Raw genomic sequence first — 12696 nt, forward strand, 5'->3', positions numbered from 1 at the left:
AATGTAAATATATAGTAAGGTTATTGACTCTGTATTTGATTTTATGTACTATAAATTTCCTAAATTATCTTATTTGTAGTTGTTTTTACTTTATTTTCTTTTGGATTTTTTAGGCATGGAATTATATCATTTGCAGATAGAAATAGTTTTACCTCTTCCATTCTAGCTCCTGTGTCTTTAATTTGTTAGACTTTGTCTAATTGCATTAGATAATATGTTCAGTATGATGTTAATGGTAGTGGTGACAGTCTTGTTCCTGACTTTATTGGGAATAACATGAAGAATCTGACTTTCATCAGGAATCGCATTAAATAGGAATCTGACTTTCAAGTTCACACATGCACAAGCACACCAAGGAGAAGCTACTGTTCTAGCACATTCTGTTTTTAAAGAAAAGATAGTGGCACGTGACATTGAAGAGACAGTCTGTGTATAGTTGGTCTTGAATGAATCTGTATTTCTCAGTGAGAGTTAGGAACTGCATGGAATTATAAAAGTCTAAGAGAAATTCTAAAGCATCCATTAATTCCTACTTTATTGAGTGTTAGTTGAGTACTTTTTAAAGTCATAAGTGACCATTAGATTTTTTGTGAAATACCTTTTTGGCATCATTGAAAATGATAACATAATTTTTCTCACATATTAATATGATGAATTGCACTGTTTGATTCCTTAATAATGAAGCACCCTTGAATTTGGTCATAGTGTACTATTTTGTTAACGTGTTGTTGGAGTCTCTTTGCTAGTATTTTATTTAAGATTTTAAAATCTGTATTCATAAGGGCAATTAGTCATGTTCTTTTTTATCGATAGCTTTTCCTTTAATAATAAACGTTAAGTCCTAATATATCAGAGAAGACCATCACATAGTCCATTAAGATCAGTAAATCCTTAAATTTAATGTGATTACTTTATACTCTGAAACAGAAATTTCCCAGGCACAGTGTAATGCCAGTTTACAGCTGCAGCCTACAGTCAGTCCTCATTTCTATATTTGTCCTTCTGCCTCTTGGGTTATAAACTTAGATTTTGAATGCATAGCATCCTTGAGTGCCTTAAATTAATATGACATCCTTTGTCTTTCCATGAATGTAAGCCAGGGTCTTCAGTTTCTCATGAATACACTTCTAGCTGAAACTCTGTTTAACCCAAAGTTATGCCTTCCACAGCAAGAATATTACATTTGAAGTTTCTCATTAATACCCTTTTACAATATATTCTACAAGATCTCTGTATGCTAAGGATTAAATTCTATAGTGGCAGCATTAATTTTATATTATGGAGACATTCTGATCCATTTTAAATGTTTCATTAATTTGTTTGAAGCATAATTAGTAGACTCTAGTAGCAATGTTAGAGTAAGAAGGGCTCAAATATGCAAAGAAAAGCCAAAGCTCGTTATTTTAATTCACACCCCACCATGTGTATCTTAAATCATCTTCTAGCAGTAATTTACTTGTCCTATTAGATGTGCTTAATGAAAGTGAAACCAAATGCATGCTGTAAATAAAACTCTCTAGAAGTGCTTTCATCAAGACTAGGGTTTTCCCCCTGTTTGTGTCTTACAGAGGACATAAAGATAAGATATTTGTGGTAAAGTGTAATCCACACCATGTTGACAGACTGGTAACAGTTGGGATCAAGCACATCAGATTCTGGCAACAAGCAGGTATTGTTTGGGTTTATCACTTATGTGGTTGAAAGTTTTACTGTAGCTGGGAAAAAAAAACAACCCACTAGCACTACCTAGCCTCTCTCTGCAATCTAAAATTAAAATATGCCTAAAAGATATTTGCTCCCAAACAACGTCTGAGCTGTGAAGCTTAGAACACTCTGTGTGATGCTATGCATATTCATCAGTGTCTAGAGAGTTTTGGAAATGTTGTGCTCTGAGAATAGTTATTTTTATATTTCATCATGTTCTGAAAGCAGCGGTTATGTTGGACTACTGAGCAGGAAATAATCACTTTAGTTGGGTGGACAAAATGTTTAGTATTTTGAGGGTTCTCTTATTATTTTATCACTACATTTAGCACATGAATTAACCCCTGACACACACACACACACTGTACACTACACACAGTAAGTGGTCAAAATAAATACTTGTGGTTTATAATGCTGATAATAAGGATGAGTAAATAATAGGACAAAACATGGAAGAATATCTTATTCTTCTAATAAGTCAGACTTTTTTATTAGGATTGTTTCTGAATTCTTAGTTTTGGCTTTGGTATCAATCCCAATCTTTTACTGGACAAAACATAAATAAGCTGCTGCTTCAGTGCTTTCTGCTTTTGAAGAAAAGGTCACGGCGCCCTCCATGTCTGGAGAGTCAGCCTGCACACAGCTGTCTGGAATGAGTTTAGGTTTCTCAGTGCTGGTCGGAAAGCTCAGGGAGATGTGAATATATGAGGAACGAACCTGATGTTCTTCTCCTACACAGTGATTCAGTTTTCTCACCCTGAAGTTGCCATAATAAAAATCAGGGCAAAAGATACACAAAACACGTTTCCATTTTACATTACAGCTGCTGCTGTTTTCATCCTTCGGTCAGCATTCAGGAAGACTTGCCTGGCTTCCTGGGGCACTTAGTCACTCCTCCCTCTGGCTGGCACAGACCTGCGCTGAGCCTTGCTTAGAGGATTATGTCACATTCTCTCCCCAGCCAGACCTTGAGTTCCTTGAAGGCAGAAACTGTTTCTTTTCACCTTTATAACCCAATGTCGACCACTATGCCTGCCACAAAGTAGGGATTCAATAAACACTGAATTAATGCGAGAAGGAGAAAACCTTTGATAATGTTTTTGTTCTGATGTTTCCTGCCATTTTTATACACCTTTATGTAGACACATGGGACTTCCCAGTGGTAAAGAATCCACCTGGGATGCAGGAGACACAGGTTTGATCCCTGAGTCAGGATGATACCCTGGAGAAGGAAATGACAACCCCTGCCAGTGTTCTTGCCTGAGAAATCCCATGGACAGTGGAGCCTGATGGGCTATAGTCCATGGGGTCACAAAAAAGTCAGACATGACTTAGCGACTAAACAAAGCAATGTAGACACAGTGGATTTTTCACTGAAGATAGTCATTCTAAATGCTCATAGCAGGTGTAAGTTTTTCAAAAAGTATTAAGTACTCTTGGTCCACTCCAGGTGGGGGCTTCACCTCTAAGAGAGGAATTTTTGGAAGTGTTGGAAAATTGGAAACAATGATGTGTGTTTCTTATGGGCGAATGGAAGATCTGGTGTTCTCAGGAGCAGCTACTGGAGATATTTTTATTTGGAAAGATATTCTCCTACTGAAGACAGTGAAAGCTCATGACGGGCCTGTGTTTGCTATGTATGCATTGGATAAGGTATGGTCTATTTTCCTCACTAGCTTTCTAGAACTTTAAATTAGGCTTAGCACGGTCCACACCAAGAGGATGCCTGTGTGTAAAAACAGTGCTGTCTGAATTGGGATGTAGTTGTCACGGATGGAGGCGAAGCACAAGTGGTATTTAAATTTCTCTTTCGTTTATAATTATTTCTTTATGTGCAGTTTGTCTCTTCTTTTTTCCACACTTATTCTTCCTGGCTGTCTCTCCTAAGAACGCCTTAAGAAGTGCTGAGATAAATGTAGGCACACAGTAGCAAGAGTCTGAGAAATATTTCTATACAGTCTTCCTCCTCAGTGGCATAATAAGCAGAGATCTGGAAGTGTCTAGTAGCTGGATTATTGTCCCTCCTATCAATTTGACCTGAAGTTATATTGATAACCAGCTTGTTCCTGTGTAGACAGGCTCAGCTTTAATAAGTGTGTCAGAGTCCTGGCTGTGTTAGTCAGGTTCCTCCAGAGAAACAGAACCAGTAGAATGTAGATATAGACAGAGATATACATGTACAAAAAGGAGACTTATTATAAGGAATTGGTTCGTGTGGTTTTGGAGGCTGAGAAGTCTCACTAAGCCATCTGCAAACTGGAGACCCAGAAAAGCTGATGGAGTAATTGAGTTCAAGTCCAAGGGCCTGAGGACCAGAGAAGCCAATGTTGTAAATCCTAGTCTGCTGGGAAAAGATAAGATGTCCCAGCTCAATCAATCAGAATAAAAGGAGGGCAATTTTGTCCTTCCTCTACCTTTTGTTTTATTCAGGCTCTCAAAGGATTAGATGATGTCCACCCACATTGGGCAGGGCAGCTTAATGAGTCTGCCAGTTCAAATACTGATCTCATCCAGAAACACCATCACAGACACACACAGGAGTCATTTTTAATCTGAGTACCCTGCGGCCAGTCAGTTGACACACAAGGTTAACCATCACACCAGCTGTATTTCTACTCAGGCTCGTCTTTGTCCTGATCTGTCCCGCTAACCTCCTGCCTTGCGGTGTTGTTGTTCTTGTTCTTTCTAAATAAAGATCACACTGGGGACTTCCCTGGCAATACAGTGTTTAGGACACCATGGTTCCACTGCAGAGGGCATGGGTACCATCTCTAGTCAAGGCACTAAGATCCCTTATGTTCAACGTATGGCCAAAAAAAAATTCTGTTTAATTTAAAAAGATCATACTTACCTTCAGCGCTCTTAAAACACTTCCTTCAATCAATTTGCCAGAAAATAGAAGTGTTTTATTCACTGCTAGTTTGCTGATGGTTCCAGTTTATGTATGTTATCTGACCTCCAAACAGCCTAAGCCACCCAATACAGCATATTAAGAGAAGATTCATTTTGTGTTTGCTTATTCCCAGGTAAATATGCTGATTCTGCTATAGTAGTAGGTTCTTGTTAGATGTGTAATTACAATGATTGTTTTAGTGGTAAAGCTGTTTTTCACTAGCAAATTTGTTTTGTTTAAACTGCAAATTTTAGAAAAGATTAAAGCAGAAAGAAAATTTTTGCAGGCCTGGAAGTTGGTGTGATATAGCATGTTTAAACTCTTTTATTGCTTAGTAACTTAAGCTTAAAGATCATGGGAAAAGGCAGGATTTAATTTTGGGAGTAAATGTCTATAGGTTCACAATCTATAATAAGGATAAATAAGGATATTTAAGATATTTAATGTAATAACTTCAAAATATTATTTCCTTTTCAACATCATTGAAATGAAGTAAATTAAAAGTTTTTGAAAAAACAGAATGAATTACTCAGTAATTTTCTTTTTAAAAATTTCTAAGAACAGTTGGTAGTTGCCAGAAAGGAAAACTAATAAGGCCAAGAAATCATAAAATTAGAATAAGAATAAAGATCATTGTCTAGCAAAAAAATATCCAATATGTATATTGGATATTACATAAATAAATATATAATATACATAAATAAATATCCAATAAAGTATAGGCTTTATACTTTCCAGGTTTTATAAAAATTAATCTGGATCTTAATTATGGTAGAAATTGATATCTCATGAACATAAAGAGCAAGATATTCTTGTTACATGAAATACTTGTTATTCTTAATAGAGAAATAATGATGTTTTTCCTGGAAGTAAATATTTAAAAATAGTTAGCAATCATTTTTGATTGTGACATTAATTCCAGTTTATTCAGCAGGAGCATGAGATATCAGAAACTCTGCAAACTTTGAGGCTGGTCCTGTTCTCTAGCAGTCCACATCCCAGTCAGGGAACTGGACACGGAAACAGCCATCCGAAATCCAGGGTGCTAAACTTGAATCAGTGGTCTGAAGAAAGTGAAATGGACACCCAGTGAGAAAGTGTTTAATAGCGCTAGAGAAATGAGAGGTGTGTTCAGAAAATATGATGTTATCATCAGGTTTTTCAGTCTCCATACTTAGGAAGAAAAGACAGACTAAGCTTCTTTACCCAAGGGGGGATCCTTTTGAGACTGGGTGGGTCCTTGTCACTTTGATGTGTATATAATCCTGATGTGTGCCTTCACAGGGTTTTGTAACAGGTGGAAAGGATGGAATTGTGGAGCTCTGGGATGATATGTTTGAAAGATGCTTGAAGACTTACGCCATTAAAAGAGCAGCCTTGTCAACTAGCTCAAAAGGTGCCACTCCCGAGTATGCGATGGAAGTCCTTCTGTTCGTAGAAATGCAAAAGATAGGAATAAAGTTCTTAGAAAACCATGACCGAATCAACTCTCCCTTTTTCTTCCACATTCAGAGCTTGTGGCCGTTGGTAGAAATACCACAGAGGATTGCCTTGTACTTAGTACTTTGGAACTATAAAAACAGAATTTATAGAATCACTATAATCATTTTATTTTTGTTTTATTAAATACAGCATTTACAATATTAAATGCAGTATTTCCCCTCCTCAGGCTTGCTTTTGGAAGATAATCCTTCAATTCGTGCCATCACTTTGGGACATGGACATATCCTGGTGGGAACAAAAAATGGAGAGATCCTGGAAATGGATAAGAGCGGCCCGGTGACACTGCTTGTTCAGGTACTGCGTTTGCACATATTCTAAACCACAGTTCACATCAGAGCTGGGCCAGGCTGAGGCAGCAGGGACGCTTAGGACGCCAAATTAAAGGAGGCGTTCTCTCCAAAGATCAGGCAAACGCTGCGTTATCTATTTCTATATAACAAACTGACACAAACTTAGCTTGGAGCAAAAACATTCATCATCTTATGGTTTCTCTGTGGGTCAGGAGTCTGAACAGTTTAACTGGATCTTCTGGTTAAGGTTTTGTAAGGCTGCGGTAAAGACCAGGTCTTTGGTCTCATCTGAGGCTTCACTATGGAAGGATCTGCCTCTTCGATCGCTCGGGTTGTTGGCAGAGTTTTGTTCCTGTGAGTACAGGACTGAGGGCTTCTCTTTCTTGCTGGCTGTTGGCCAGAGGCCACCCTCAGCTCTCAGAGGCTGCCTGAAGTTCCTCATCACGTGGGGTTCCCCCAACATGGCTGCTTGCTTCCTCAAAGCGAGTAAGGGAAAAAGAAAAACAATGCCTTTAAATAATTTGAAATAACATAATCGTATCATCACATACATGTAATACATCCATCCCCTTTGCATATGTTATTGGTTAGTAATAAGGCTATAGGAGGGGCTTCCCCAGAGGCTCAGCAGTAAAGAATCTGCCTGCAATGCAGGAGCTACAGGAGACACAGGTTCAATCCCTGGGTCAGCAAGATCTCCTGGAGAAGGGCATGACAACCCACTCCAGCATTCTTGCCTGGAGAATTTCGTGGACAGAGGAGCCTGGTGGGCTACAGTCCATGGAGACTGAAGCGACTTAGCAAGCACACACCCACGAGGCTATAGGACATTCAAAGGAGGTGATTACACTGAGTGTGAAAACCAGGAGGAGCCTAAGGGTCACCTGTCCATCACAGTCTGCCCTCTGGCTACCAATTATCATGTCCCTACCACATGCAGAATACATTCCCACTCCCAGGATCCCCAAGAGCCTTATCCCATTAGAGCATCTATTCAGAGTCCATAATCTCATTGTCTGAATCAGGTTCAGATGTGGATGGGGTTTCTTGGGTATATTTCCTCTCAGTCTGTCAAAAATTTGTCAAACTAAAAAAAAGTATTTGCTCGGCACACACCAAATATATGTGTTTCTTTAGGTTTTGTGCATCATTCTAGTCTCAGCCTCAATTCACATAAATATATAACATACTCCTTACCCTTCCTCTCCCCTCAAAAATTTGATTCAGATAATACCAGATTAAAATAAGCATCAGATCAGATCAGATCAGTCACTCAGTCGTGTTCGACTCTGCGACCCCATGAATCACAGCACGCCAGGCCTCCCTGTCCATCACCAACTCCCGGAGTTCACTCAAACTCACATCCATCGAGTCAGTGATGCCATCCAGCCATCTCATCCTCTGGCGTCCCCTTCTCCTCCTGCCCCCAATCCCTCCCAGCATCAGAGTCTTTTCCAATGTGTCAACTCTTCGCATGAGGTGGCCAAAGTACTGGAGTTTCAGCTTCAGCATCATTCCTTCCAAAGAAATCCCAGGGTTGATCTCCTTCAGAATGGACTGGTTGGATCTCCTTGCAGTCCAAGGGACTCTCAAGAGTCTTCTCCAACACCACAGTTCAAAAGCATCAATTCTTCAGCACTCAGCCTTCTTCACAGTCCAACTCTCCAATCCATACACGACCACAGGAAAAACCATAGCCTTGACTAGACGAACCTTTGTTGGCAAATATCTCTGCTTTTGAATATGCTGTCTAGGTTGGTCATAACTTTCCTTCCAAGAAGTAAGCGTCTTTTAATTTCATGGCTGCAGTCACCATCTGCAGTGATTTTGGAGCCCAGAAAAATAAAGTCTGACACTGTTTCCACTCTTTGCCCATCTATTTCCCATGAAGTGATGGGACCAGATGCCATGATCTTCATTTTCTGAATGTTGAGCTTTAAGCCAACTTTTTCACTCTCCACTTTCACTTTCATCAAGAGGCTTTGTAGTTCCTCTTCACTTTCTGCCATAATCTTGATTCCAGCTTGTGTTTCTTCCAGTCCAGCGTTTCTCATGATGTACTCTGCATATAAGTTAAATAAACAGGGTGACAATATACAGCCTTGACGTACTCCTTTTCCTATTTGGAACCAGTCTGTTGTTCCATGTCCAGTTCTAACTGTTGCTTCCTGACCTGCATACAAATTTCTCAAGAGGCAGATCAGGTGGTCTGGTATTCCCATCTCTTTCAGAATTTTCCACAGTTTATTGTGATCCACACAGTCAAAGGCTTTGGCATAGTCAATAAAGCAGAAATAGATGTTTTTCTGGAACTCTCTTGCTTTTTCCATGATCCAGTGGATGTTGGCAATTTGATCTCTGGTTCCTCTGCCTTTTCTAAAACCAGTTTGAACATCAGGAAGTTCATGGTTCACATATTGCTGAAGCCTGGCTTGGAGAATTTTGAGCATTACTTTACTAGTGTGTGAGATGAGTGCAATTGTGCGGTAGTTTGAGCATTCTTTGGCATTGCCTTTCTTTGGGATGGGAATGAAAACTGACCTTTTCCAGTCCTGTGGCCACTGCTGAGTTTTCCAAATTTGCTGGCATATTGAGTGCAGCACTTTCACAGCAGCATCTTTCAGGATTTGGAATAGCTCAACTGGAATCCCATCACCTCCACTAGCTTTGTTTGTAGTGATGCTTTCTAAGGTCCACTTGACTTCACATTCCAGGATGTCTGGCTCTAGATGAGTAATCACACCATTGTGATTATCTGGGTCATGAAGATCTTTTTTGTACAGTTCTTCTGTGTATTCTTGCCATCTCTTCTTAATATCTTCTGCTTCTGTTAGGTCCATACCATTTCTGTCCTTTATCGAGCCCATCTTTGTATGAAATGTTCCTTTGGTATCTCTGATTTTCTTGAAGAGATCTCTAGTCTTTCCCATTCTGTTGTTTTCCTCTATTTCTTTGTATTGATCGCTGAAGAAGGCTTTCTTATCTCTTCTTGCTATTCTTTGGAACTCTGCATTCAGATGTTTATATCTTTCCTTTTCTCCTTTGCTTTTCACTTCTCTTCTTTTCACAGCTATTTGTAAGGCCTCCCATACAGCCATTTTGCTTTTTTGCATTTCCTTTCCATGGGGATGGTCTTGATCCCTGTCTCCTGTACAGTGTCGTGAACCTCATTCCATGGTTCATCAGGCACTCTATCTATCAGATCTAGGCCCTTAAATCTATTTCTCACTTCCACTGTATAATCATAAGGGATTTGATTTAGGTCATACCTGAATGGTCTAGTGGTTTTCCCTACTTTATTCAATTTCTGTCTGAATTTGGCAATAAGGAGTTCATGGTCTGAGCCACAGTCAGCTCCTAGTCTTGTTTTTGCTGACTGTATAGAGCTTCTCCATCTTTGGCTGCAAAGAATATAATCAATCTGATTTCAGTGTTGACCATCTGGTGATGTCCATGTATAGAGTCTTCTCTTGTGTTATTGGAAGAGGGTGTTTGTTATGACCAGTGCATTTTCTTGGCAAAACTCTATTAGTCTTTGCCCTGCTTCATTCTGTATTCCAAGGCCAAATTTGCATGTTACTCCAGGTGTTTCTTGACTTCCTACTTTTGCATTCCAGTCCCCTATAATGAAAAGGACATCTTTTTTGGGTGTTAGTTCTAAAAGGTCTTGTAGGTCTTCATAGAACCATTCAACTTCAGCTTCTTCAGCATTACTGGTTGGGGCATAGACTTGGATTACTGTGATATTGAATGGTTTGCCTTGGAAACGAACAGAGATCATTCTGTCGTTTTTGAGATTGCATCCAAGTACTGCATTTCGGACTCTCTTGTTGGCCATGATGGCTATTCCATTTCTTCTGAGGGATTCCTGCCCGCAGTAGTAGATATAATGGTCATCTGAGTTAAATTCACCCATTCCAGTCCATTTCAGTTCGCTGATTCCTAGAATGTCGACATTCACTCTTGCCATCTCTTGTTTGACCACTTCCAATTTGCCTTGATTCATGGACCTGACATTCCAGGTTCCTATGCAATATTGCTTTTTACAGCATCGGACCTTGCTTCTATCACCAGTCACATCTACAGCTGGGTATTCTTTTTGCTTTGGCTCCATCCGTTCATTCTTTCTGGAGTTATTTCTCCACTGATCTCCAGTAGCATATTGGGCCCCTACTCACCTGGGGAGTTCCTCTTTCAGTATCCTATCATTTTGCCTTTTCATACTGTTCATGGGGTTTTCAAGGCAAGGATACTGAAGTGGTTTGCCATTCCCTTCTCCAGTGGACCACATTCTGTCAGATCTCTCCACCATGACCCGCCCATCTTGGGTTGCCCCACGGGCATGGCTTAGTTTCCTTGAGTTAGACGAGGCTGTGGTCCTAGTGTGAATAGATTGACTAGTTTTCTGTGAGTATGGTTTCAGTGTGTTTGCCCTCTGATGCCCTCTTGCAACACCTACCGTCTTACTTGGGTTTCTCTTACCTTGGGCGTGGGGTATCTCTTCACAGCTGCTCCTTACCTTGGAGGAGGGGTATCTCCTCACCGCCGCCCTTCCTGACCTTCAACGTGGGATAGCTCCTGTAGGCCCTCCTGTGCCCGCGCAGCATCAGCAGTATCTTAAAGATCCAAGAAGTGATCACATGTCACCTGATGAGTGACATGTGTCTTTGGAGGTGATGAGTAGATCATAGTTAGAGGTGGAAGAGGCCTGGGCAGGGACGAGGGGGTGGGTTCAGAAGGTGGAGTGGAAAGAATCTGCACTGCTTATCTAAGCTCTGGGACTTCCGTGGGTCCAGTGGAGGAGAATTGCCTCCTTCCCTCACCTGATGCCTGCCTGCAGGCTTGCTGTGTTAGGGCCGACCCCCAAAATCCCACTGAAAGGGGCCCTCTGATTTGCTACACCTGAGAGCAGGTCTGCACACACATCAGGTTTTAAAAATGCCTGTGCCCAGGCCCCACCCTGGCTATCTTGAATAAGAATCCATGTCTTACAATTTTTTCTGTGTTAGAAACAAACCTCAGAAGCTCTGTAGCTGCAGCCCAAGTTGAGAACTGAGGTGCGACCTTGAGAAGGGGTGACGTCTTTGTCCTCCAGCTGCTCTTACCTTTCTGTCCCTTTCTGGCCATGACTATTTATTTAATTTCATTGAAAATGAAGTGTTTCTTTTCAATCCCCAAATGTTTGAGACTTTAAATTATTTACTACATGCCATACTGCTAAATCGGAGAAGGCAATGGCAACCCACTCCAGTACTCTTGCCTGGAAAATCCCATGGACGGAGGAGCCTGGTAGGCTGAAGTCCATGGGGTCGCTAAGAGTCAGGCACGACTGAGCGACTTCATTTTCACGCATTGGAGAAGGCAGTGGCAACCCACTCCAGTGTTCTTGCCTGGAGAATCCCAGGGACGGGGGAGCCTGTGGGCTGCCGTCTATGGGGTCACACAGAGTTGGACACGACTGAAGTGACTTAGTAGCAGCAGCAGCAGCAGCAGCATACTGCTAAATATGTGTGTAAGATTTGTGCTATTCTATGGATTTAAACAGCATTTTAAGATTCAAACTCTAACATTTTCTCATGTTCAAAAGTAATATAGTTGAACTAATTTTGTCTAAATATGTTTTAAACTCAACAACAAAGTCTTTTCACCTTTTCATTCTCTTCAATTCTTTCCTGTATTTGTTTCTATCATTCTATTAATACAGTTATCCAAGAGTGTCATTTATTGAGCACTTGACTGCATGTCAGGCAATACCATTGTGCAAAATTCCTCTCTCATCTCCACAACAGATTTGCTCGGTTGTAATTGTTTTATAGATGAAGGGCCTAAAGCCCAGTGAACTTCCCACAGCCACATCTTGAGAACTGGAGAGCTGGGCTTCGTACCAAGCTTTGTCGGGTACCAGAGCCTTTTCTTTGTCTCTCCACACATCTCAGCGTAGAGACTGCATGAAACAGTGCTCAGCCGGGCCCCCTGAGCCCTGGGGAGGCAGTGGAACTGGGAGAACCCTCTTCTCTCTTTACACGTGTGCCATTCTTTCCCTTTTATCTCAGCGTCTCTCTTTCATCTTCTGGTCAGTCAATCATTTGCCTTTTCCTCCTGGGTAGAACTCAGCAGTTCAGTTCAATCAGTGCTTGTTGTGCTCCTGCCAAGACCAGCCCTGTGCTGTGTGCTACCCAGGACAGAGTAGGACTGCTGAAGGGGCTGACAGGCCTGTGCTGAGAGGTGGACCCTGAGGGAAACTTAAGGAACAGTAGAGACGATATGGTTAAGACCATCAGCCATCCTGCTGTGGGAAGACTTCAG

At 41.0% G+C, this 12696-nt stretch overlaps 1 protein-coding gene across 5 annotated transcripts in view; it reads left to right on the forward strand.

Annotated features, from left to right (window-relative positions):
- EML6 (EMAP like 6) overlaps nucleotides 1–12696 on the forward strand; it is a 287468-nt gene that overhangs the window by 205148 nt on the left and 69624 nt on the right. For all 5 annotated transcript variants that reach the window (XR_001501286.3, XM_059891241.1, XM_059891240.1 and 2 more), the window contains 4 exons: nucleotides 1569–1669; nucleotides 3155–3357; nucleotides 5882–5993; nucleotides 6267–6394. Coding sequence is in view for 4 of the 5 variants with exons in the window: in XM_059891241.1 (XP_059747224.1) it covers nucleotides 1569–1669; nucleotides 3155–3357; nucleotides 5882–5993; nucleotides 6267–6394 (544 nt within the window). In the remaining variant the exon portion in view is untranslated. The remainder of the gene's footprint in view (nucleotides 1–1568; nucleotides 1670–3154; nucleotides 3358–5881; nucleotides 5994–6266; nucleotides 6395–12696) is intronic.

This window comes from Bos taurus, chromosome 11 (genome assembly GCF_002263795.3).
Source record: "Bos taurus isolate L1 Dominette 01449 registration number 42190680 breed Hereford chromosome 11, ARS-UCD2.0, whole genome shotgun sequence".
Classification (NCBI taxonomy): Eukaryota; Metazoa; Chordata; class Mammalia; order Artiodactyla; family Bovidae; genus Bos; species Bos taurus.